Source organism: Ochlerotatus camptorhynchus, unplaced genomic scaffold (genome assembly GCF_037179485.1).
Source record: "Ochlerotatus camptorhynchus isolate MF236.1 unplaced genomic scaffold, CSIRO-AGI_Acam_v1.1 ptg000257l, whole genome shotgun sequence".
In the NCBI taxonomy this organism is placed as follows: Eukaryota; Metazoa; Arthropoda; class Insecta; order Diptera; family Culicidae; genus Ochlerotatus; species Ochlerotatus camptorhynchus.
The window spans coordinates 3,152,636-3,174,386 of NW_027040747.1; the positions used below are offsets into that span (position 1 = coordinate 3,152,636).

Below are 21,751 nucleotides of genomic sequence, written 5' to 3' on the forward strand. Positions count from 1 at the left end.
CCACACCTGAAACCTGCATATCGACTCATCAACTCATGAACCGGGGACCAACTGATAATTGTGCAACCAGCTTATAAACTTTATAAAACTCAAGTAAAATTGTAGAACTCAAAGGCAATTCAATCAATTCCAGTAAAATTGTAGGTTCTTTTAAAAAATACTAAGAGATTCAGGACAGTCTAGAGAATGTTAAGGAAATTGAGGAATATTTTGGGCAGTTTTAAAAACATCAGGAATCTCTAGACTATTAAAGAAGCTATGAATCAGTTTCGAAAATTGACAAATCTTGAGAACTTCAGTGAAAATCATAGAACTATATTAATTGTTTCGTTGCGGGAGCTTAAAGAAGTTCACAATAACTTCGAAATCTTCAAAGAAGCACAGAGATCTTTAGAAACATTTCGAGAACTTCATAAAAGTCTATGGAACTTAAGGGAAGATCCGAGACTAACTTATATGGACATTTCGGGAGCATTTCAAATAAGTTTAGTAAACCTCCAAAAATAAGGGAAATTTCAGGGGAGTTCAGTTACTTTAGTTTCACTAGATTAGCGAAAAATTTCAAGAAGTTCCCAAATTTTCAGAGAACTTTAGAGATGTTATGAAAATTATTGAGGTTATTGAAGCTTAAATTTTTTTTTAGAATTAAGTTCAATCAAACTCAGGGTAGTACAACAAGCATCATGAGAATTTCAAACACTTTAGATAAATTTCGAGAACTTCAAGAAAGACATTGATCGCGCTAAAAAGCTAAAAAAAAACTTCAAGAAAGAACAGATATCCTCAGAGCAGAGATATTCCAGAGTAGCGAAATTACATAAATCTTAAAGAAGTTTAGAGAAATTCTGTGAATTTTTAAAACTTTAGAGAAGATTCATGATCGGTAGAAAAATTGTGGAAACTTTAGGAAGTCCGAAAAAGTTTAGAGAAATCAAAATCAATGATGAGAAGTATTGTGAGCATCAGGATAGTTTCGCAAACTACAAAAGAACTTCAAGGCAGTTTCATTAACTTCAGGAATATTTGGGGAACTTTCAAGTTGTTCTGAAGGCCTCAGAATAGTCCATTACATATTCAACGGAGATTTAGCATGGAAATTCGCTTGGAGTTGTCCTCATCATTAGCTCGCATTCTCCCGAAATTCTCATGGAATTATTTCAGAAATTAACTTGGAACGCTTGTCTGAATTCTCTAAAAAAATACTACCCGCAATTATCCTCCAAATCAAATTTTCTTTTAATTTTTCTAGGAATTGCCTTGAAATTCTCCTTAGTAAGAAATCCTATGGAAATATTCTCAGAATTTTAATTGAATTCATTTTAGATTTCTTTTTTAATCTCTCTCCTTCCCTTGGAATTCTACTCACATTGAAAGCCTCCTAAGAAATCATTTTCATTTCTCCTCACAAATTCCTTAGATTTCTCCCCTCTTAGCATCCCCTTCATTAGGTTTTCACCAAAAAATTACGAGGACTTATGCTCCGATTTCAAATGTGTGAATGAAAATAACTAGAAATATTGAACGTTTTTATTTTAAAATACATTCTATCTTTTAAATTTGTCGAACCTTTTATCGGAATCCCTTTATGAAGAGTTTTGAGTGTGTTGGTTTATTTTGACACATACGCGCATTTCGTCTAAGAAATCCTGAAAATTAAATTTAACACCTATCAGTCATAATGGTAGGGTTAAGATACCAACTCAACTAAAAGTAGTTCGTAAGAGAGAGTCATAATTTATAAAAGCGAGCATTCAAAGTCTCTACTCAAAGTTGGAAACAAAGTCGTTGGAATGTTATTCCCTGCATTTGAAATTGGCCAAAGAATTCACAAATTGAATTTCCACTGTTTTTGACTAAAGTAAAAGTATTGGAGGACTACGAAGAAAAAAGGAAAAGAAAGTTACATGTCAACAAACTGAGGTCACTACAATACTATTTGAATTACACAACAGTGCAGAGAGACCAGAAATCACACAGTTCAGTTAACACAGCTGTGGTTCAATCCGTCGAAGGTTTTGTGGTAAATCGCTCGACGCAGCAGTTCTCAGAAGAACAATTGACACTTCTGAACAAGGGATTAGAACATGCAATCTCCTCAAAACCTGGCGTGGAAGAGGCCATCGTTGACATGTAGACTGCAATCACTCACACACTTCCTATTCAATTACACGAGACTGTCAGGAATATTATTTCAGAGACAAAACAAAACGCAAAGGGACATTCACTTAGTAAAACCGAAAAAGAGGAAATTCGAATTCTCAATGAACTAAAAACAAAGCCGATATTCTATACAAAAGCGGACATAGGTAACGCAGTACTGATTTTGAACAAAGAGGACTATGACAATCGGATGACGGATAAAATTACTAATGGCCCATACAGACAGTTGAGGATTGACCCCCTCCCAACTATGGTTAAACATGTGGATAAAACGTTGAAATAGTGCAAGGCGTTTATTGGCAACACTACGAATCAATTGAAAGTTTCAAACCCTATTCTATCTAGGATCAAAGGTTTACCAAAGATTCACAAACCAGGAAACGAAATGAAGGAGATTATCTCGGCTGAAGGATATCCCACTCATAAGCTTGTTATAAATGTTAGTTTAGCCCATATTTGTTCAAAAACTTTGTTCAGAGCTTATTTGTATCATGAAAAAAACCCTTTTTATACAGTTTTTATGAATTTGCTATTTAAAAAAATAAAGAAATTTGAGTTAAACTTCGTTTTTAAAAAAAAAGTTCACTTTCCACGCATTAGCTATTCATCATGGCTCATTTTCTCGGAAATCATTGACCCGATTTGGAAAAATTTTAACGTCAAACTATAGGTATTGTGGTCCCATTGAAAGCTATCGAATATTTTTGGAATCTGTCAACTGGTTCCGGAGATATGGCCGGAACAAGTTCCAGGGTATATGGAACATGGACCTAATTTTCACATGGAAGGAATAAAACCTATCTTGCGACACTTCACATTACTTCCAAATTCGATAACAAGATCAATAACAAAATTGAGTACCTTGGACCACATTGGCCAGTTCCGGGCAAGTTCTGGGTGCCCCCGGGGAATTTAGGGGCTTAAAATGACAGAATATCAGAACTTAATTCCGGTTTTATAGTTTTTTTTCTCCTAGGATTTTTTTTTCGGAAATAAGTTTCAGTTAGCAATTTTTAGTTTGTTAACATTTTATTTCAAGTTAATTCACACACAGAAGGTGTATTAGAAGTGCTTAATGTAAATTCATATTGACAGATTCTTTCGGCGCTTTCGTGGTAGTTCGGAAATCGGTGGTTACCCTTTCAGCCAAACTGACGATGCAATTCCTCCTTTAAATTTATGCCCAACTAGTGACGCAAGGTCTTTAGCAGCTTCCAAGATCTTTTTGGTCGTCTTGGGACTGCCAGAAGCAGCGCACATACAAACCCAATCCCTTAGCCGGTCCAAATCAACACTCAACACTATTTCCCTTCCATATTTCTTGCCGTGGCTTCCCTTAATTTTTGTGTGAAGTGTCGTTTTCTGAATATTGTACCTTTTTTATGAATGATGCGCGGTAAGTGATTTATTTCTTACTAAAAGAACAGCCTCTTGAAGATTTTCGACCGTATAACTCTTTTCTTTAGCCATTTTTTCAATCGAAGAAACTGATCACTCGGCCAAAACGAAATCGAATTTCAAATCAGCTGCGCATGAAGGATGTACACAAACCGAAGCGCACCTAGCGGCCGTCTTAGGAAACACATAGGTCCAACCATCATCATGCGTAGGTCCAACCATGATCATATTTATCTATTCGGATTTCGTCAATTATTCAAACATTTTAGTGAAACCAATGGATAAATGGCGTACTAATGTGTTGTTTACACCTTAAAGCAGTATTTTACTGCATGAAAATAAAAATAAATGTAAAAAATATTCCTTTTTTGTATGTTTGAAAGTAAGGCATGATGACGAACTAATGCGTAGAAAGTGAACTGTTTTGAAAACACATTGAAACTCAATTGTTTTGAAGTTTTTTCAATAAAACACCCATACAAATTGAAGAAAAAGAGTTTTTGATGATAGTACAGTGATCTTTGAAAATAAAAAATTAGCGAAGATTGACTAAACTAGCAATTGAAAAAATAGGTAGAACCACCATCAGTTTTTGGATAGGACCAACCCTACTAGTAAAGGAAGCCATCAGCCTTAGAGGACTGGCTTATGAAGCAACGTGAGGATTCTACTTGGAAAAACAAAGTTCGGTCATATTTCAAGTTTACTCGTCTTTGTATGGAGGAAAATTTATTTCATTACAGAGGTGTGTTGGTATGTGGATGACATTTTTAGCATTGTCAAAAGCATTTATCAAAAACTTTGGAGGTCAGAAGCAACGTTCACAAGGACATCAAATTTACTCACGAAGAATCTTCTCATCATCAGGGAAACGTCTTCGTTCAATTTCGAAATCTATAGGAAACCAACAAATACAAAGAGAGTAATACCAAATACTTCAAACCATTCCCATCAACACAAAATGGCCACTTTTCACCACACGGTTCACAGGATGCAAACTCTTCCTCCTAGCGATACAGGCAAATCAAAGGAAATAGCTCACATTTTTGAAATCGCTAGACTTAATGGGTATCAAGAAAAAACAATTCATGCGGTAATCGATAAAATCATAAGGGATCATTTTAGGCGAATTTCGACAACTCTTACAACCAGTAACTGAGGGTTTAAAACGGGTAGCGGTGAATTTCGACAAACACATTATCAATCATTGATTTCGAAGTTTAGGCCTAGATTTATTATTCAGCAGCAGGACAAATCAGCTGAAGTCACTGTTATGATCAACAAAAGATTCAATAAATGTCTTAGGAAAAAGCCGGATTCTACAAAATCTCTTGTCCAGATTGCAATAAAATCTACATTGGTCAGACAAAAAGGACTTTGGAAACAAGGTTTAAGGAACACATCGCAGAGGTAAAAAAGGCTAACAAAGGGGTGGATAAAGGACTTCATTATGAATTTAAATCTTTACAAAGGGGCACAATTTGACAAAGGATAACATTAATATCATGCGGAGGGTATCTTCGCCTTGGAAACTAGACGTAACAGAAAGTTTAGAAATATTAAAAACATAATCCATCAACATTGCTTAATAGAGATCAAGAAAACGGATACTCGAGACTCTTTGGCATGCTACCTAAAACCACACATCGTAGCATGCCTCTACCTGTTGGCGACTAAATTTAGGTACCTGGTTAGGTAAATTGTGACATGGCAGTACTTGAAGTCTGCAAGTAGTAGACGCAGGGCTGGTAGCGAGTCACTTTTTAGTGACTTGGTCACTTTTTTCAAGCCAGTCACTAAAAAGTCTCTTTTTTTAAGGCCAAGTCACCAAAGTCACTTTTTCTTGCAAACAGTCACTATTTTCAACTTTTTTAGCGTGAATTTATTTCAAGATTGATCATTATTTGCTTTGTGGCGTTTAATCATCTTTCTCTATCTACAGAGTGTCTACTCATTGTTCTAAATAAAATTACCTGAGTTTTCCAGGTTTTTAAAGTACTTCAACGGATAAATTCCAGGTTTATTATAAAAAATCTATTTTTAAAATGCGTTAAAAATATCAAAAACAACAGCAATTTACCCAACCGTTTTTAAGACATAGCAATCAGTTTTAAAGAAACAGCTTTACAATCAAATCCATTGAATGTTGCAGTTTAACACTTACTTAATTTCTCACTTCATAAAGTTGAAAAAATACTGAATTTGAATAAGGCCAAGCTGAAAATACGGGGAACTTATTGGAAGCTTTAATAACCTCAAATCGGTTCTTTTAGCATCTGAAAATTTTCGGGAACTTTTATTTTTCTTAGAATTTCAGAGAACTTGACAACTGTGAAGTTCTAGGAACGTCATAAAAGTTCCAGAACTTGAAAAATATAGAAAACATGAGGGGTATTGCGCAAATTTTTAGGAAGTTCTAAGTTCCTCAGAAAAGCTATATCTAGAGATTTTTGGGCAATTTCAGATCTTAAGAGCAGCTCCGTAGCTAAATTTAGAAAAATACAGGATAGTTCTATGCTGTGCTGAAAAAAATCGAGAACCCCTAAGATGATCCGATAATTTCAAGGAAGTACAGAGCTCTTCAGAAAATTTATGAAAACTTCAGAAATATTTCAGAAATTTCACAGACGTCCAGAGAATTTCAGGTAAATTTAAAGGTGTTTACGGGAATTCCATATATTTCCTAGCTGCAGATCCTAGATCTTCAATAGAATTGAGAGCTTTAGGGAAAATTCGAGAACATCAAGACAGATTAGAGAATCAAAGGGCAATTGAAATAATTTCAAGGTAATTGTAAAAACCTTAAAGAAGTTGCGAGAAACTCAGTGGAATCTTCAGCATAGCTGTGAAAGAATTTCTGGAACGTGATAAAACGTGAAAACGTGAGAGTATTTTAAGTGTGTTATATCATGGAGATTTCAAGAACTTAAAAAAATTGCAAAAATTTAGCTAAATTTATTAAAGAAAATCAACGAAATTCCATTAATTAAAAAAAATCCAACAACTTTTAGCAAGCAGTGATGTTTTCAAGAAATTCCAAAGAACTTCTTATAGATTGAGATACTTTTAGATAGTTTCATGATATTTAGCGAAGTTCCGAGTACTTCAAGAACGATCAGATAGCTTCAGAATAATCCCATTAACTTAAGCAAATTTGCAGAGACTTACAAGAAGTTCCGTGGAATGATGAGGTATTCCATGAATTCTATGATTGATCCGAAAACGTCAGAAGCGTAAGGGAATTATGAATATGTATAAGAAAATTTGCCGGATTATTAAACAAATTTAGGGAACTTCAGGTAACTATAGATAAGTTCAGGGAAAATTAGTGAGCATTTATAATGGTTATAATACTTGAGTGAAATGGTCGAATCTTTAAGGCAAATCATTTAATTTCAGTAAAGTTGCGGATTCTTAAAAAATACTAAAAATTCAAAACTGTCTAGAGAACTTTACGGAAATTTAATAATCGTTTAGGCAGAAAAGTCTGGACGTCTAGACTATTGAGGAAGTTTTAAATAAGTATCGATAATTTAAGGTAAGTTTCATGAACTTCAAAAAAAAATCTTGAGAACTTCAGTGAAAATCATAGAATTATATTAATTATTTCGTTCTAATTCCATAAACATTGCGGGAGCACAAAAATTCCAGAAATTTCGAAAAATTTCGAAAACTTCACAGAAGGACAGTGGTCTTCAGAAACATTTCGAGAACTTCATAGAAATCCATGGAGCTTAAGGAGAGATCCGCGAACTTCAGGAATTTTTTTGAACATTAGCAAAATACGGGAGTATTTTAAAGAAGTTTAGTAAGCTTCAAAAATTGGGGAGGCCAGTTCCATTAGTTTCAGAAATTAGTGGGAAATTTATAGCAAATCCCAGATTTTCAGATAACTTCAGAGACGTTTAAAATTAATTGAGGTCTTCGCATACGTTCAGAAGTTCACTGAAGCTTAAATTTTTTAGGGTGGTTCAATCAAATTCAGCGCAGTACAACAAGGTTCATGAGAACTGCAAAAATTTTAGAGAAGTTTTGAGAATTTCAGAAAAGAACAAAGAACCTCAGAGCAGTTCCGTTAATATAAGAGGAGCCACATAAATTTTAAAGAAGTTTAGATAACCTCAGCGAATTGTTGAACGTTTAGAGGAGATCCATGATCGTTAGAAACATTGCGGAAACTTTAGGAAGTCGTATAAAGTTCAGGGAAGTTTAAGAATTTGATGAGAAGTATTGTGAGCCTCCGGCTAGTTTCTCAAACTACAAAAGAACCTGAAGTTTCATTAACTTCAGGAAAAAATGGGAACTTTCAAGTAGTTCAGAAGACCTCAGAAAAGTCCATTCTGATTTCCATTGAAATATTCCGCAACAATAAAGCTATCCTCCAAATTCAATTTTCTTTTAGTTTTCCTCGGAATTACCTTGAATTCATTTCAGATTTCCTTTTGAATCTCACTCTTTCCCTTGGAATTCTACTCACATTGTAAGTCTCCTAAGAATTCATTGGCATTTCTCCTCACAAATTCCTTAGATTTCTTTTCATAATTTGTTTGACGAACTCTCCTGAATTTATTATCCGAATTCCTTTGAAGATGTTCTGGAGTTATTCTCAGATTTAATTGTAATCCTCATTTTAGTATTTTCAAAAAAGATTCCAAGGACTTATACTCTATCTAGATTCGTTTTATCCAACAAACACAAAATTATTGGAATTTTGCTCTGAAGGAGTTATGCTGCTCAGAAATTTTCAGAGTTAACATTAAACTTTGCTGTTAATTCAATTCAGGGTTTCTTGAAAGTCTATTCAAAACTATCAGGCTTCACAAGAAATCTAAAATTCCTCAGAACTACCTTAAAAACAGATTGCATTTCATGTTTTTTTTCTGAAAGATGGAATTTCCCCAGAACTTTCTTGAAATGAGGTATTTAGAAATTATTCTCAAATTCCACGAGCTTTTAAAACTGTGCATGGATTTTCAAACCAAGTTCTTGAAAATTTCTTGATGTATTATAGCTTTTAAGTCCAGAACGAGTTCAAATTTGAAATTTCTAGGAAATAGGGTTACGGTATGTAATGTGGGTCTAGTCCTTTCATTCGGCCTATCACGCAAATAAATAATTAATTAAGGAATATTACACAAAAAATAAGGAAAATATTGATCACTGATGATTGATAAATGTGTACCACACACAAATCAATTTATATCACAACATTTCAATACATTTTCAGCTCTCGTAAGTAATAAAACTGGTTGAGAATATCACTCTGTTCGGAGTTTTTAGCCGCCATGACTTCTAAGGTTAAGATGGGAAGGTTGCACTGACGATCATCAAATGGCCTGATTATGGCATTTATTGAATGGAATTACCTGATAATACACACTAGACGTAAAACTCACAGTTACTGTTTGAATATTTTATGTTTATTTTAATTGTTTAACAACGTTTTCACAAGTAAATCATGGACCCAACTTTAGGGACACATTTCTTTTCTATGTTCCTAACTTTGGCCCATGAAATTCATTTGACAGCATATAGCAATAAGAGTAACGTCAACAATGTGGTTTGCATTTGGATGATAAGGAACGAACAGGAAGGGAGATTTTTTCTGCCAAATCTGTATAATGAACATCACAATGTTTTGATTTAGATATTCTGCGGTCGAAAGACGATAAGCGAAATTTTTAATTTTTAATTTTTAACTTGAGTGATTTAATGTAGTTTTCGTAAAATTTTCTCTAAGAAATGTTTTGAGGAATGAAGAGTATTAAGTTAACAGTGATAGTGATAAAAAAAATACATAAGAAAACGTTACCAAGAGCGTTTTTTTGAGAATCAAACAGGATAGGACGAAGTTGCATCCATAAATAGACCCAATTTGGGGACAATAGACCGATATTACATACATTTCCCTGGTGAGTTTTTGTCTTAAAAAAAGTAAGTTTTTCAACTTTTTGCGGTTCCTGATAGCAAACGACATGATAAGCATATCTAAGCATACCATTTAGCAGTAGAATATCGTTTGCAGGTAAATTAATTGATGAGTTATGATTAAAAACGTAATCTATGGCTGCATATTAGACCGAGGTTAGGGACGTATACCCTATGCATGTTAAAAAAAACATTTCAAGCCTTTGTTTTTTTGAATTTATTTGTTACTAAAGATTAGTCCACTGTGGATATATAAAGTTCAAAGTGTGAAAGAAAATAACGAGTAAAATTGAATGCTTGTACTTTAAAATTCATTTATTTTTCTTTAAAATATCCTTAGTAAGAAAATTATTAAATTCTTTTAGCCAATAGTTTAAGAAAAATAAAATTCCCGGTTTTCCAGGTTTTTGCAGTCTATTGAATATTTCGCTTTCAAGGTTCATATCGTACATAAGTGTTTATGAGATACTTATTGCATAAGTCATAAACATCAAACAATTATTTTCTCTTATGTCACTTTTTAGTCACTATTTTTACAACTATAAGTCACTATTTGGTCACTTATTTCTTCAACATGGTCACTAAAATCATTATTTTTGACAGCATTGATCGCTACCAGCCCTGCAAACAAACTGATATAGTTATCATTGAAAACATCTTGATAAGAAATCCTGTGATCCATGCAAATTATGTCAACAAGTTGCAAATTATTTTATTGATTTGGTATTAAAGTCTTTTGCTGATAACTGAAATATTACTGGAAATGTTTTTTTTTTATTCATTGCGGATAATATTTGAAGTTTTGAACTAAACTTGCATCATTTCATATGCTTTCATGATATCAACTGATAACAAAATTAGATATCTGGAACAACAAGATTTGTTTTCAAGATGACATCACCAGCAGGCTTGGGTTCAATCCCAGTCGGCGCCGCCGGGATGTTCTGAGGCATAACATCTCTCATCACGCCTTCCTTCGAAAGGGAAGTAAAGCCGTTGGTCCCCGGTTCATGAGTTGATGAGTCGATAGGTAGGGTTCAGGTGTGGGAGTTGCCTCCCTGGCGTCGGTAGCATTGGTACACAACACGGAAAACAAGATCGACGGAAAACAAACCAAACAATGGAAGATGATATCAGGCTGTTATTTTACTTTGCTCGGGATGCTGAACAGGCTGATTCTTAATTATTATTAGCTGACCCATAATTGTGGGATGACTGTAAAACGTTTATAATTAAACAAAACATTATCAAAAAGAATTATGGTTCGGTTTCAAATAAATCAAGTGACCCATTTAGTTGAATTAAACTTCTGCTACAAAAGATAATTTCCCGAAAAATGCCTTCGACAATTTGTATCTTATCACGATAAAAAAGTAGTATGCAGTCATAGATCATTTTCGTTTCTTACTGAATATAACTAACCGGTATTTTTACGAGATTTTAACAGGGAATTTCAAAATTAAAATACACTGGCCACCCTGCGTGAAGCATGGAAAAATCAAAAGTATAATGCCATATTTATTATTATTATTATTATTATTATTATTATTATTATTATTATTATTATTATTATTATTATTATTATTATTATTATTATATTGTATTATAGTCTCTTTAACGCTCTTGGGTCATTCGTGACTTGTCTGGGGCGAGATTTGAATTCGTGACTTTGGCGTGAGAGGTATGGATTCTAACCACTATTCCGGAGTCGCCCCCGAAATAAAGCCATATTGTTAATACGCAATTTAAGTCGTCACAGAAAATAATTCTGAAAGTCATTCTTATATTATGATGAATTTTAATGACTGCCCTTAGCGAACAATTATGCAAAATGTCCTGAAAATCGAAGAAGGGTGCGGTCTAATTCATTCGCCAGTTGGCGTTAAAACATCCCTCATTTTTTCACCCCTATCCCCTATTTCGAAGTGCATTTCGAAAGACAATTATGGATTTGTTTTTTCACTCATTCCCCAAAGCAAACAAATTCGTATCATTTCAAACAAAATTTCACTTTCCTCGGATCACGTCACCTCGCACCAATTTGCAACCTCGCTTTATTCGTTTCTGTATATTGTGACTGAGGACACAATTTGGAAGAAGACTAAACCCCCGCACAAAGCATCGAGTCGGTCGTATGGGTGTGAAATCTTGGTTGGCTGTTCGGATGGCTAATGAAAAAACAACGCAACTTTCACAGTGCACCAAGACAAAGGAAATGACACCCCCGGTTCACCAATAAGCATGCGACTAGGAAGAAGAGCACACTTTTCAGATCACGCATCATTTTTGGACCCAAATCGGAGCCCCGTATCTTCGATCACCATTTTAGATTGACGTTTTTTCTCGACATATTTTTTCTTTCTTACCAATATTATGACATCCGGTTGGGAAACTGAATCTGAAGAAGAGGAAACGGACCACGGGCAAAAAACGAGGTCGGAAAGATTGTTTATTTTTTTTTTTATAGCAGCTGAATGACCGACCCCAAGAAAGGATGCGACGGATTAATCGAGTTTCGTTTTGTATTATTCAAATTGAAAACAAATTTGCCCTCGGCAAATTGAACATTGCACATTGCTGCACGTGGTCAACCCTTCACTTTTGCAATAAACACACTTTCGTTTGCCGAATTAAATTAATTTCCAGTCGCAGCTATGATGTGTGTGTGTGTGTGTGTATGTGTGATGCATAACAGGAAAACCGTTTACTTTTGAAGGTTGCTAACAATGCATTGCCTGTCAGTGTCGATCGATTTCCATCGTCGTCGACGAAGTTTCCAGCAGTCGTGTGACAGCAAATTCCTCGCTTATAAATAGTTCACTTTCAATTAAAACTTGCCAACATAGAAAAACAAACAATAAAGGTCCAACAGCAATCGGATGGCCGTAGCCAGTGTTGCGCTACGGTCGGTGGTAAATTCATAAAGTGACGCCATAAAACGTGAGCGCGTGGTCAACAGGCTGGCTTTTGATAGTGGTGTCATACCCTTGGAAGTGATCGTCGATGTGCGGGTGTGCGAAAGAGGTAGCCCAACGAAGATAACACGTTAAGTGGATTTCCTTTTTTTTCGAGAAACCGCATAAGTGGAGGTACCTAATGTGTACGGACAGACTGGCAAGTAGTAGGAGTTGAAATTTGCGGAAAGCTCGTAGAAGCGGTGGCTTTGGATTTCGTAAACAAGTGAACTGAAAACTAGGTATGTTTGCCTAGGTTATCTTAGGGAAACAAAGTGTTTCAATGCCAAGTTTGTTGTGATCAACACGCAGAGCTGATGGAAGGAATACTGCGGTTGTTGAGCGGATATTTTTAAAGCAGTTCTAATTTGCAATTAATCATCACAGCGCTTTTGATTAGAATCAGTTTTTCATCTTCGTATCTATTGACTTTTCAAAAGTCTGAAGATGATAGCCGTATAATTTCAGAATATACTACAAATTTAGGGAGATTTTCTTGTGACTTCTTTTAACTTTCATTCTCTTTTCTTTTCAGGTAAGCTTAACATGATTGCAGAATTTTATTGAGCCCGAATGAGACGTCATTTCAAGGTATGTTTCAGTGGTTATTTACATAGGTGTAACCAGGGGGCTGGGAGGCAACTGCCTCCTCCCATAGTCAACAATGCTGAACATTGGCTCTAATGTTGGCCTATGGATCTATGCTTGGGCCCATCGCTAAAAATCGGCTATTTATTAATTTGATCTTGATAAACGCGTCATTGAGACGGCACTTATGGATATTTTTGGTCGCTATTGAAAATTTAGTCGATTGCTGAATTTATGTATCCGCCCAAATTAGGGGAATTTAGGCCGATATTACATCCATTTCCCTTACTTCCTAATTTTCATAACAGTTGGTTTGCAGATTTGTTTCCAAATCATCCTCCGAGTTTCCTTAGAATTCACCTTAAAACTTCTTAGGAATTTTCTCTAAAGTTTCGTTAGAATTTATCTCGAATTTCTCTTTAGAAAAAGCGTCACAAATCCTCAGAATATCTGAATCAGAGCTACCTTGGAATTCCACTCGGAACTATAGCAGTAGTACTCAATGAATTCTATTCAAGATTTTCCACGTAATTCCCTCTTGAAATGCTTAAAACACAATGCAAGTCAAGATTCTTAAACTTTTAAATACTGAATTAGCGGCGTAGAATGTGACTTCCTTCTGTGTCCCCTCTGTATATGATAATGCGAATGACAATGGAATAAATGTCATGGACAATTTGCTAAAAAGATACTCGCCACCCCTCATTACGTCCCTGCCCGTATCTACAATGAAAGTGACGAAATTTTTCCGATAAATTCACATCCAATCTAGAGCATTGTAAATGTCTTTAACCATATCAGCTCCTAGGTCCAAGTCCTTATCGTTTGCTACAAAATGCTGTACAAATCAATTTGCATCATTTATTCAAATCATCTCCTCGGCCGGCGGAATTCTGAAAGCCCATCGGCGTTACATAAACACCTGTCAAACCGGATTCATGATGGCAATTGCAAGAGAAACAAAAGATTGCCAATAAAGCACACGAATACATTATAAACACCTCTCAGTCTATAACCTTTGTTCCCGGATAGATTGCTCTTCGGTGGTTCATCATACAGGTACGCTTGAAATCAATCTTATGTAATTATTGCAAAGCCATTAATCGCAGTGCTACAGCAGTGGCAGGTTATCACGTTGAACAGCATATTACTTCAGTTACCAACGCCGTCAGGACTCAATGGTGATTTATATCTTGCTGTGGAAATTCATTATTTTTCAACACCTCGTTCGATTGGGATCATAAATTCAAATCGAATGAATCATAGGATGCACCGTGGGGTGGGACCTGTCGTCACTACTCGTGGAGCGGTGATAAGCCACCACACGTTCGGTGATTTGCTTTTATCAGGTGACTAAACACGTATGTCTACTTAAGTCTTTCTCGAAAAATGCGTCAAGATCGGCTGGTATTGGTTTTATTTTTGGAACTTATTATTGCCGTGAATGTACGTAAAGGGCGAACACGAAATTATTGCGACACATTCAACAGGGCATAACTTTTTTACCATTGGGTAAAAATCAACCAAATTTTGCACTCTTTCTCATTGATGTGTATTGTGTACATGCTGTCAAACTCGAAGTCGTGTTTTTCGATTCAACGAAAATGGAGGTGAACCAACGCGAGTTGAGAGAACAAATTCTTTCCAAACACCTGGAATTTCCTGACCTGTCGCACCGGCAGTTGGGAAAAATGTTGAACATTCACCATTCAACCGTCTCCAGAGTGTTGAAGCGGTTCCAGGAGCGGTTGACGTTGGACCACGGCAAAGGAGCTGGAAGAAAACTGGGACCGGAGAACAAAAAGACGGAGGGAAAGGTGAAGCGGATGATTAAAGCAAATCCCAACGTCTCAAGCCGTGATTTGGCTAAAAAGATCGGCATGTCGCAGAGCTACGTCCAGAATGCAAAAAAGAGAGCTGGACTACATACATACAAGGTACAGAACTTCCCAAACCGCGATGAGCGGCAACAATCGACGGCTAAAACTCGGGCCGGAAGCTCTACGAGAAGATGCTGACAAAATATGGCTGCTGTGTGATGGACGACGAAACGTATATAAAAGCCGATTTTAAGCAAATTCCGGGGTTGGAGTTTTTCACCGGCAAGAGCAAGTTCGATGTGGACGACAAATTTAAGAAGAAGAAAATGTCGAAGTTCGCCTCCAAATATCTCATTTGGCAGGCCATCTGCTCTTGCGGACTGAGGAGTGAGCCTTTCGTGACAAAGGGCACAGTAAATGGACAGATCTACAAATCTGAGTGCCTCGAGAAGCGCCTTTTGCCGTTCTTGCAGCAGCACGACGAAGCTCCGCTATTTTGGCCAGATTTGGCATCATGCCACTATTCTAAAAGTGTCCTGGAGTGGTATGAGGCCAATTCTGTCCATTTTGGTCCAAAGGACATGAAACTGTCCGGAGCTGCGCCCGGTGGAGCAGTACTGGGCAATAATGAAGCGGGAACTTCGGAAGAGCAAGAAGACAGTCAAAGACGAGAAGGACATGCTAAGAAAATGGAAAAAAAAAAACTGAGAAACTGGTACCGGATGACACTGTAAAGACTTTGATGGAGGGCATCAAGCGAAAATGCGTTCAATTTTACACTCAAGGCTCCATCGATTAACTTTTCTTTTGATTTTTGAAGTAAATATATGTATAAAACTATCCTAAAATTTTGGTATGATTCTAAACATTATAAGAAAATTGGCATGACATTTTGGGTGTCGCAATAATTTCGTGTTCGCCCTTTAGTTGACCTGTAGATAAGCGCAATCGACCTCATATTTGGCTAATCAAGTATCTAATCAAGTGGCGCAGAAACCATTGATATATGTTGATACAAGGAAAGCCTACTGAAGCAATACGAGACTCAGTTCAACTTGTACGTTACAATCGGAAGGCACTCTTTCAAACCTCGAAGCCATGCTGAAAGTGGTCTTAGTAGTTTTGAGTGTAGCAGCGGTGGCAGCTGGAAATGTGATTCAATGTACGGAGGAATTCGTAGCCCAGCATGGATCCTTGCTTCCTTTTCCGGGATCTTGTCAGAAATTCCTAGTTTGCGCTTCCGGTTGGCTAGAAGAACGCAACTGTCCAAGCGGAATGCTCTTCGACGTGGACTCAAATCGATGCACCAGTGAAGCCAATGCAAAGTGTTCCTCGGAGAAGTGGTCCAAAACAAATGGACTTTGTAACGCTGAGGACGAAGTATCCACTTATCCAGATCCTTATCACTGTGCAAGATATGTACTGTGCCTAGGGCTGACTGCCATCCCAAGGCAATGTTCTACTGGATTGCTGTTCAACTCGCAAACTGGTAAATGTGATTTTCCGCCGAATGTAATCTGCGATGTCAGTTGTCCGATTGAGGGCAACGACTTGGTATTCCTACCGGAATCTAGCGGGCAGAGTTGTGCCAGGTGAGTTCGGTGGACTGTTATAGAAAGAGTTAAAACAAGTTGACAGTTATTCAATTTTAGGTATTTCATTTGCTTAAATGGTAATCCCCATCCAGCTGAGTGTTCAAGTATGTTGTACTTTGATCTGGTGACCGGTACCTGTATGCGTCCGGCCGATGCTTCCTGCTCGATAAAAGGTGTCTACTGTTCGGAGCATGACGAAAAAATTGCTGATCCTAGAAGCTGTTACAGTTATTATCAATGCGAAGGAGGGTTCCCCCACTATCAGGAATGTGAAGTGGGGCACCACTTCATGAACGGGCAGTGTGTCCCGGGAGATTGCGATGATGGGATCACAGAGGACACAGGTGCCACTACTGAGGTTGATCCCAGTACAACCGAAATGTCTACTAGTTCAAGTACTGTAATAGATTCAACAACACCAACCGTAACTGAAACCGAACAATCAACGACTGACTCGACTTCAGTTCCACCGACTGAATCATCAACTGTTACTGACACAACGGTTGACACCAGTAGCACGGAAGAACCATCTACGGCTACTCCGACGGAGCAGTCTAGTACCACTGAATCCACGTCTCCTTCAAGTTCAACCGAATTAACCACTGCAACTCAGACGGAGCAAACAACAACTTCAGTTCCACCAACTGAATCATCAACTGCTACTGACACAACGGATGACACCACTAACACGGAAGATCCCTCTACGGCTACTCCGACGGAGCAGTCTAGTACCACTGAATCCACGTCTCCTTCAAGTTCAACTGATTTAACCACTGCAACTCAGACGGACCAAACAACAACTTCAGTTCCACCAACTGAATCATCAACTGTTACTGACACAACGGTTGACACCACTAACACGGAAGATCCCTCTACGGCTACTCCGACGGAGCAGCCCAGTACCACTGAATCCACGTCTCCTTCAAGTTCAACCGAATTAACCACTGCAACTCAGACGGAGCAAACAACAACTTCAGTTCCATCGACTGAATCATCAACTCTTACTGACACAACGGTTGACACCACTAACACGGGAGAACCCTCTACGGCCACTCCGACGGAGCAGCCCAGTACCACTGAATCCACTACAACTCAGACTGAACAAACAACAGCTGTAACTTCAAACCCCACGACCGATTCATCAACGGATGCTCAGTCAACCACGTCTGCGTCAACTTCAGTCAGTACAACCGACGCAATCACAACGTCCACGTTGACTCCTACCACAACAATCGATCCGGCCGACATCTGCCGGGACGTGGACATTGGGGTGGTTCCACATCCGTACAACTGCTACCAATACTTTGTGTGCATTTTCGGCTCCGGTAGGGAAGCCACCTGCAGCGATGGTCACATTTTCGATTCCCAGGTGTCGGTTTGCGTGCCCGGCGATAGGGATGCATGTACCCGCAATCCACTTCTTGCTGCGATAACAGAAAATGTGTAGAGTAGAATGGAATGAAATATTGCCGGATCCCTATCAGTGACCTTGGGGAATGCGAAATACCGTTTGTTATCTTATAAACAATAGTTAAGGAAAATAAATGATCTTGTTATTTACAGCTTTAATACTCCGCGTCTAAGTACTTTCCCTTCTTTGAAACATGAGCAGTTCTTGCGAGGTTTGCTGGTTTCGTGAATTTTGGCAATATGAATAAAATATGCCAGCACTTTATTTTCCCTTCCTTCAAGCGATGCTCGTTCTTTTCTCACACCAATCTCTGTGACTTGAATGTTTTTTTTTTTTTCAATATTGCTAAAAATATACATTCACTGTATTTTCCGAAAAATGTCGAAAAGGCCATTTTAGCACAAATGTGAATAATTGCCCATAGCAAACAATTCATGCAAATCCGAGAAGGTAAAAATAATCATTCAGGCAGTTTTCACAGTTCGGCGAAATCGAAGACCTCATGAAGGTGTCAGATCGGCGTTGTGAGTCAACCAAGTAAGCATCAAACCCGCTAATAGCATCAGAGTTGCGACCTATCACAATCACGATCGCCAAACAGCTGATGGTAGTAACGCTTAGTACATTCCTACACTCAAACAATTCCACACGTTTGATCGAAGTGTTTAAACACTTGATTTTTTAAATGCACAATCACATTTACTTTAAGTGTATTTCACCTTGGTTCTATGTGTTATACACGTTAATTTATAGTGTTTCAAACTTTGAAATGTTGAAAATCTTTCACTATCTATTCAAGTGTATTGCACATTGAATCACACTACTGTTCAAAACAGATGGATTTAAAGTGTTTTGCATTTCAATGCGATGTGAATTGCTTGCTCAGAAAGGTAAACATCGAAAACAAGAGTTGTGACTTTATCCTATCAACCCGCCTCATATATGAGAACAACCGAGGCACAGTGGGATCGAACGAAGACTCCGGCAGCAGCATACCCCAACAGTCCGTGATCGAATCCCAAATCAGACGCATTAAAAAGATATGTGAAACCTCTGGCCTCTGGCAGTTTTGTTTATATATTTGTCGATTCATTTTTAGAGTCGGCAAAGTAGAAGTCGCTATTGATATCACCATATGAGGCATATAGAATCCAAGTGTGTCACAATTTAAATCAATAGTGTTCAGGCATGATTCATAGCAAAAGATTCACACATGAAATGGATGTATTTCACAATAAGCGCAAAATTAAGTGTGAGACACATGATGATGACGTGTAGAATTTGTTGAGTGTATCAATGTGCTCATCGTCCATCAACTTGACGAAAGAAGTAAAAAGCAACTGGTGAATGTCGTCTTCTTATGTGATCCATCACCGATCTGGTCATTCCCGACAATCACGACACTCATATGTGCTCGTTTTGAAGCAGTTGCTGCTTTGCTTGCTTATGTGAGTGTGTTGATGAGTGAGCCCAAGAGCTTCCGTTTCATGTTGCCTGCTTTGTTTGTAACTCACACAGTCGCACCTGCCGAGACGAACTTAGAATTCGTAGGTTGTGTTTTCATTTTCTTCTGTCGTTTCGCTTTTTCTCATGATCGTACTGCAGAAAGTCTTCACTATTTTCGTTGTGCTTTTCATCATCAGCAGCGAGTGTAACGTTTTGCTTGTGAGCAGCGACCATTACTGGTGATTGTAGTTTGCCATGGCTCTAACTCTCACTACGTGACAAAACGATCTGTCAGCGATAGTCGGTTGATGCGAAGACGAGTGTCACGTGAGTGTCATGATATGTTGCATCACTGAATAGCATATAAGGTTAATGAAGGCCTTCCATACTTTATATTTCAAACAGGGCGATAAGCGGGCTTGTTCGTTACTTGGGTATTGTAGCAGACGTGCTAACAACGAGACGACAAGGTCCTTAACTACGAATTGATGGTTCCAGGGACTGGCGTTCTTATACCGGCTGGAAGATCAATGACCATCAAAAGAGTCGACGTTCGAAGAAACTGGATTCCTTTTCGGTTGATTAACTTGAATTCTCCATAGTAATTTTTTCCTCAGATCCAGATTCCCATTGAATTCTTTTTAAAATTCTCGTTGGATTTTTTCTCAACATTTCGTTGGGTTTCCAGGGTTTCTCCGGGGCTGGCCGTGACTCGAGGCAGGTTTTACGATCCGTCTTCGCTACCTTCGAACACTCATTTCACGTTTGCACCAGGTGTTCGATATCCTTATCGATATGGGGCCAGTAGACGTACTGACTCGCAAGATCCGTTGGATCCTGGATGGCCTTTATGTAGCTGTTCAAGCACTTTATTTCGAAGAACGACTGGTAGCAATAATCGTTCACCGTACATCAAGCAGCCAGTGGTGATTGAGAGGGCCTCGCGACGATGGAAAAACTCCTGAATGTGTGGATTCGTGATGCTAGCTTTATTCTCTTTCTTCCTTACGGGTCTTGGCTTGTACGAACTTGAACGAAACTGGCAGGGCCTCCAGTGACTGGTTCACGATGCTTCGAATACTGCCTTCGAACTCGACGGTGGCAATGATTAATTCCTCTTCCGGACGAACATAGCGATTGATCAGGCGAGACAAGATATCTGCGTGTCCGAAAGCTTCCGTCGAGACATAATGACCTCTGCAGTCGATTGGCGGTATATGTGGGGATGCTCTTTTTCGACCCAAATATGGCAAGCAAAGGTTTGTGATCGGTCTCAAGCAGGAAACGCCGCCCGAAAATCATTCGATTTGGCTATAATTACTCTCCACTGCTGTCAAACTGCGTCAAGCGTGGCAAATAGCTTTCACAGTGCCATCCGGGAAATTGTGAGCGATCCGGGCACCCCGTCCAATTGAGGAAGCGTCCGCCGACAAAACTAGTCCCAAGTGTGGATTATAGTGCGTCAACAGAAGTGGGGACTGGAGGATTTTTCGGAAGTGGTCGAACGATCTTTGGAAAGCTGGTGACCACTCGAATTTTACACCAATCTTCAGTAGCTGATCGATAGCGTGTCGAAGGGTGCGCATCTCTGGAACGTATTTGCCATAACAATTTACAGCTCCCCAAGGTACGCCCGCAGCGTGGTAACGTCGTTCGGTGGTGGCATACTGACGATCGGTGCAATCTTGTCTGGATCCGGACGAATCCCGTCACTATCGAGTACTTCACTTGCCGCATGTAAAAGCTGCATTTTTCGATACGGACCGTGAAGCGGAATTCTTGCAGCCGTTGCAAGGTGAGGTGAAGGTTGCATTGATGGTATTTTTCCGCCGGACCACACACTACGATGTGGTCCAAATACACAACGGTACAAGTGAGACCGGCAAGCATCGTACCGTATCCACTAGCTGTTGGAATGCGCCTGGACTGGATTTGATGCCGGGCGATAAGCGGGTGAATTGAAAGAGGCCCTTGGCTTTCCGGATCCACCTCGACCTGTAAGTAGGCATCGAAAAGGACGATGTGACTGAACACCCGACAACTGGACATTCTGGCGAAGATGTATTCGGGCAGCGGTAGGGGGTACTGATTTGGCTCCAGCACATTGTTGAGTCCGGTTGAAAAACCAGCACATGTTCGGACGGTTCCATTGGACTTCCGATCCACTACGATCGGAGCTCTACCACACCTTTCATGCACTAGAACACCGGACGCTTCGGTCTAACAACTGGCTTCGGGTTTCGTTTCAGTACCAGGCTTGACGGGAGCCGTCGTGCAGTGGTCTACCTTGCTGCTGAATACTTCCGGGAATTGGGCTTGCAGAGTAGCCAGTGAGAGATTTGGTTGAGCGCTGAACTGGTTACAAAACGATGCGATTGGATGGTTCCATAACCAAAACAAATCCGTCCAGTCGATGCCTAAAATATCAAGACTGACGTTAGGAGCGGCAAC

General features: G+C 38.6%; 1 protein-coding gene and 1 long non-coding RNA gene across 2 annotated transcripts in view; one reads left to right on the plus strand and one right to left on the minus strand.

Annotated features, from left to right (window-relative positions):
* The window catches only part of LOC135705093 (uncharacterized), a 142,763-nt gene that overhangs the window by 18,190 nt on the left and 102,822 nt on the right, over positions 1-21,751 (minus strand). The window lies entirely within an intron of this gene.
* On the plus strand, positions 15,539-18,285 carry LOC135705054 (mucin-2-like). The gene is made up of 2 exons (XM_065226615.1): positions 15,539-16,440; positions 16,501-18,285. The coding sequence occupies exons 1-2, from the start codon at positions 15,947-15,949 to the stop codon at positions 17,888-17,890; spliced, it is 1,884 nt and encodes a 627-aa protein (XP_065082687.1). The 5' UTR covers positions 15,539-15,946; the 3' UTR covers positions 17,891-18,285.